The sequence below is a fragment of the Glycine max genome, chromosome 9 (genome assembly GCF_000004515.6).
Source record: "Glycine max cultivar Williams 82 chromosome 9, Glycine_max_v4.0, whole genome shotgun sequence".
NCBI lineage: Eukaryota > Viridiplantae > Streptophyta > Magnoliopsida > Fabales > Fabaceae > Glycine > Glycine max.
This window is the reverse complement of record NC_038245.2, coordinates 28,826,889-28,831,205: the sequence shown is the minus strand read 5'-3', so window position 1 is coordinate 28,831,205 and position 4,317 is coordinate 28,826,889. Positions and strand designations below refer to the sequence as shown.

At 38.3% G+C, this 4,317-nt stretch overlaps 1 protein-coding gene across 1 annotated transcript in view; it reads right to left on the bottom strand.

Moving 5' to 3' along the window:
• Positions 1-3,811: 3,811 nt before the first annotated feature.
• The window catches only part of LOC106794387 (uncharacterized), a 20,851-nt gene continuing 20,345 nt past the window's right edge, over positions 3,812-4,317 (bottom strand). Inside the window, exon 2 of the mRNA XM_014761654.1 lies at positions 3,812-4,087. Coding sequence (XP_014617140.1) covers positions 3,812-4,087 — 276 coding nt within the window. The remainder of the gene's footprint in view (positions 4,088-4,317) is intronic.

Genomic DNA, 4,317 nt, shown 5'->3' with positions numbered 1-4,317 from the left:
ACATAAGAAGGCAGTGTGACCTGTGTCTTTCTAAGATTGTCCCTAGTAGGAAGTCTATTCTTGAAAATTCTCCAAGAAAAAGCACTCACTTTTGGGGGAATTTTCAATTTCCACATAATGTTAAGAACATTGTCTTCACTATCACTATGGTGAGCCTCCTGCAGCACTTTGTAGGCAGAATTTGTTGAAAAAACTCCATTAGTGTCTGGCTTCCACCAAAGGAAATCTCTGCTGGATTGGTGAATGTGAATAGAATCAATCTCAACTAGGAAATCAGCTGCCAATTGAATTTCATGATCAAAAAAATTCCTTCTCCATGATAACTTCCATTCCCACCTACCTTCCACAAAATCTCCCATAGAATTGATTGATGAATTCTGCTGTCTACTTATTAAATATAACTGGGGATATTTTCCTACGAGAGTACAGTTGTCCTCCATCCATTTATGCTTCCAGAAATTGATGCTGGACCCCCTTCCCACTCTCCATTTTAAATTATCAGTTAAGCATTCATTGTGATGCTGCTGGAAGATACTCTTCAAATCCTGCCACCATTGGGAAGTGAAATTCCTCCTTCCACCAGAAATGAACTCCTTCCACCCACCATACTTAGAGATTAAAATTCTAGACCAAGGCTGGTCTTGATTGTTAGCCAGCTGCCACCCCCATTTGCCAAGTAAAGCCGCATTAAATAAAGATAAGTCTTTAATCCCTAGACCCCCTTTGTTCTTAGGAAGACAAACTTTGTCCCACTTCACCCAAGGAATCTTGCTGGCCTCTAGGTGACTTCCCCACAGAAAATTTCTCTGGATGGAGACAATTTTTTGCATCACTTTTTTGGGGATCCTAAAGAAGGATAGAAGGTAGATAGGTAAGGCTGAGAGGACAGAATTAATAAGAGTGATTCTGCCCCCCATTGATAGAGTTCTTTGCTTCCATTTTGCAAGTTTGACTTCAAACTTCCTTACAATAGGCTGCCACACGATCCAGCTCTTAGAGGACACCCCAACTGGAATTCCAAGATAAGTAAAAGGAAATTCCAAAGTACTGCAATTAAGGAATTGGGCAGCTTCCCTGCACCAACTTGCTGATTTACCCAAACAACCAAAGTTGCTTTTAGAGTAATTTATCTTGAGACTAGATGCTTCCTCAAAGCACCTCAGAACACATTTTAAGGTTCTTACATTTTGCTTAGTAGCATCTCCAAAAAACAAAGTATCATCAGCATATTGGAGGATGTTCACCTCTTCTTTTAAAGATCCCACTAGGTAGCTTCTGAACAGGTTCTTGGACACAGCTGACCTCATCAAGCCTGTGAGACCTTCCGCTACAATGTTGAAGAGAAAAGGTGCAAGGGGATCACCTTGCCTTAAACCTCTCTTAGGAGTACACTCCTTAAATGGACTCCCATTAATTAAAATGGATATAGTTGCAGTATTTAGACAACCATTTATCCATTTCCTCCACCTTTCACAAAATCCCATCCTTTTAAGCATGTAGTCAAGAAAACCCCAAGAAACCGAGTCATATGCCTTTTCAAAGTCGGCTTTGAAGACCATGCAAGGTTTACTTCTAGATTTGGCCTCAGCTATAGTCTCATTGCCAATTAAAACACCATGAAGAATGTGTCTCCCCTTCATAAAAGCCGTCTGCCTTTCATCTATAAGGTGAGGTAATACAGTAGCCAGCCTCTTGGCCAAAACTCTTGCCACAATTTTATAGACACACCCTATAAGGGAGATGGGTCTATAATCATTGAAAGATTGAGGGTCATTAATCTTTGGAATGAGGGCTATAAAGGAAGCATTGGTTCCTTTTGGAAAGGATCCATTGATATAGAATTCATCCATGAATCTCATGATGTCTGGTTTCAAAATCTCCCAAAAGTGTTTAATAAAATTAAAATTGAAGCCATCCGGGCCAGGGCTTTTGTCCCCCCCACAATCCCAAACAGCAGATTTGATCTCCAATTCATTAAATCTGGACACAAGGCTTTCTTTGTCTCTTAGATCCAGAGAGGAGAAGTAAACACCATCCAGTGTTGGCCTGTTAGAACAATCCTCCAAAAATCTGTCTTTGAAATAAAGGACAGCTGCATTTTTAACCCTGCAAGGTTCATGAATCCACACACCATCCATGAAAATACCTGGAATAGCATTTTTTTCTTCTTCTATGATTGATCAATCTGTGAAAATAAGTAGAGTTGTTGTCCCCTTCTTTTAGCCACTTAATTCTAGCCTTTTGTCTCAACATAGATTCATATGCATAAGCTGCCTCCCACAATTGAACTTGAAGAGATTTCTTAAGAGTGACTTCCACTTGGGATAGAGGTCTGTCATTTAGAACATTCTCCAAAGCATTTAGCTCCTTTTTAATCATAGTAACTTTTTTAGCATTAGCTTCACCATTTGTTAAGCTCCACTGCTTTATGCACTGTTTGAGGAGTTTTATTTTATGGTTCAGAACATATCCTCCCCATCCTGGAGGATGATAATTGCCCCACTGCTGCTGAATAGGCAGGTTGTAGTTTTATTTTATGGTTCAGAACATTTCAAACTTTACAGTGACTGGGTAATTAGGTTAATGGGTGGACAGGCAGGTTGCAGTTTTACTAATTCTGTTGCTATCCATGTGGTGGTATTAAGATGGGCACTGTTATTGTCTATAATTGAAATATAGTGTAATTGTTTTTTTTTTCTTCTTAAAATTTGAACCGGCGCTATCATTCTTTGAATGCCATCATCTACCTTTAATGATTCACATCTAAATTGGTCCCTGTTTAATTAAATGAATTAGTTATTGCTTTAGTTTGACTGGATAGAAGTATGATATGTATTCTTAAAAAATTGTCAATGAGTTGTTTGATAGAATGACTGAAAAAGGCTTTAAATACACTCTCAGTATAATGTCTTTTGAGAGTCAATTTATCACCATGAATTGAGAGTCATATTGTTGATAAAAGGCTTTAAATACACTGTGGCTAATTTCTGTATGGTTTTTTTAGAGCTATCATTTACTACTGCTAATTGGCGTTGCTGTGGAAGCGGTTTGATTATATCTTTGAAGCCTCAAAGTCAGGTATTTATATCTTAGATTGGAAAACTAATTTGAAATTGTTGTTGTATGCATTACTGGTATATTTGTAACTTATGCTATGCCTGTCTACATGACCTTTGTTTCATTGGACTGATATCTTTGAAGTATTTACTGTGATTTAAACTGTCTCTATATATATGTTGTGACTGCCATTGCCCTTCTGTCTCTCTTGTATTATCTTTTTTTTTATCAGCAAAATTATAATTTGTATTAATAACTGTGAGTACCAGAGGTACTAAATATACAAGGTAGAAACCAGCAGACTAGCAGAAGCATAGGTCCTACGAATCAGGTGCCAATCTAAATAGAATACAATAACCCTGCAGTGCTACCCTAATCAAAAAATGTTGTTGATAAATTACTAGACCAATAGTTGTAGGGCTGGGCAAAGCCTTTCTCCAGCTGTCTTGTCCGCAAATTCCCTTTTTTTTTTCTCAGCAAAATTAGATATTATATATATTGAAAACTACCAGTGGTACTAAGATTACATTGGTAGATATTATATATATTGAAATGTGCATTTGGTTGCTGTTTTATAACAGAACCACTTACAACAAGCTAATTGATACATAGATTCTGAATCCTCTACAGCCTATTTACTAAACACTTCCATTAGGTTGGAGGACCACTGATTAAAATGTGTTCCAAAGTCTGTCTCCATATTTCTAAATGGGCAGGCTCCTCCTCTACATCTCCACAAAATGGGCATTGTACCTCATTTAATTATCACAACCTGCCGCCTTCTACGATTCATCCTAGTTCGAAGTTTGTCCCTAATTAGCCTCCAAGCAAAAACCAGCGATTTACTTGGTATTTTGAGCTTCCAAATGTCCACAAAGTCCAAATTCTGATTAGCTCCCATCTGTGCTTCCCATATCAAGTCATATCCGCTTTTTGTTGAGTAGTATCCAGTTTGATCATGCTTCCAGCTGCACCTATCCTCTGTATTTGGCTGAATCTGCTGCTGTGATAGTTCTCCAAGGAAATTTATCTGCCATTTGAATTTCACTATCAAAAAGAGCCCTCCTCCAAGATAGCTTCCACTCCCATCCGCCGTTGGTGTTATTCCCAATATTCATAATGATTTGTTTCTGTTGATCAGAAATTCGGTACAGCAGCAGCAGCATCCTGTATGCAGTAGCAGCATCCTGTATGCACAAGTGTCTGCTGTGTCTTTGGGCAGGTTCTTCAACACACACATAGACACACACACACAGAAAC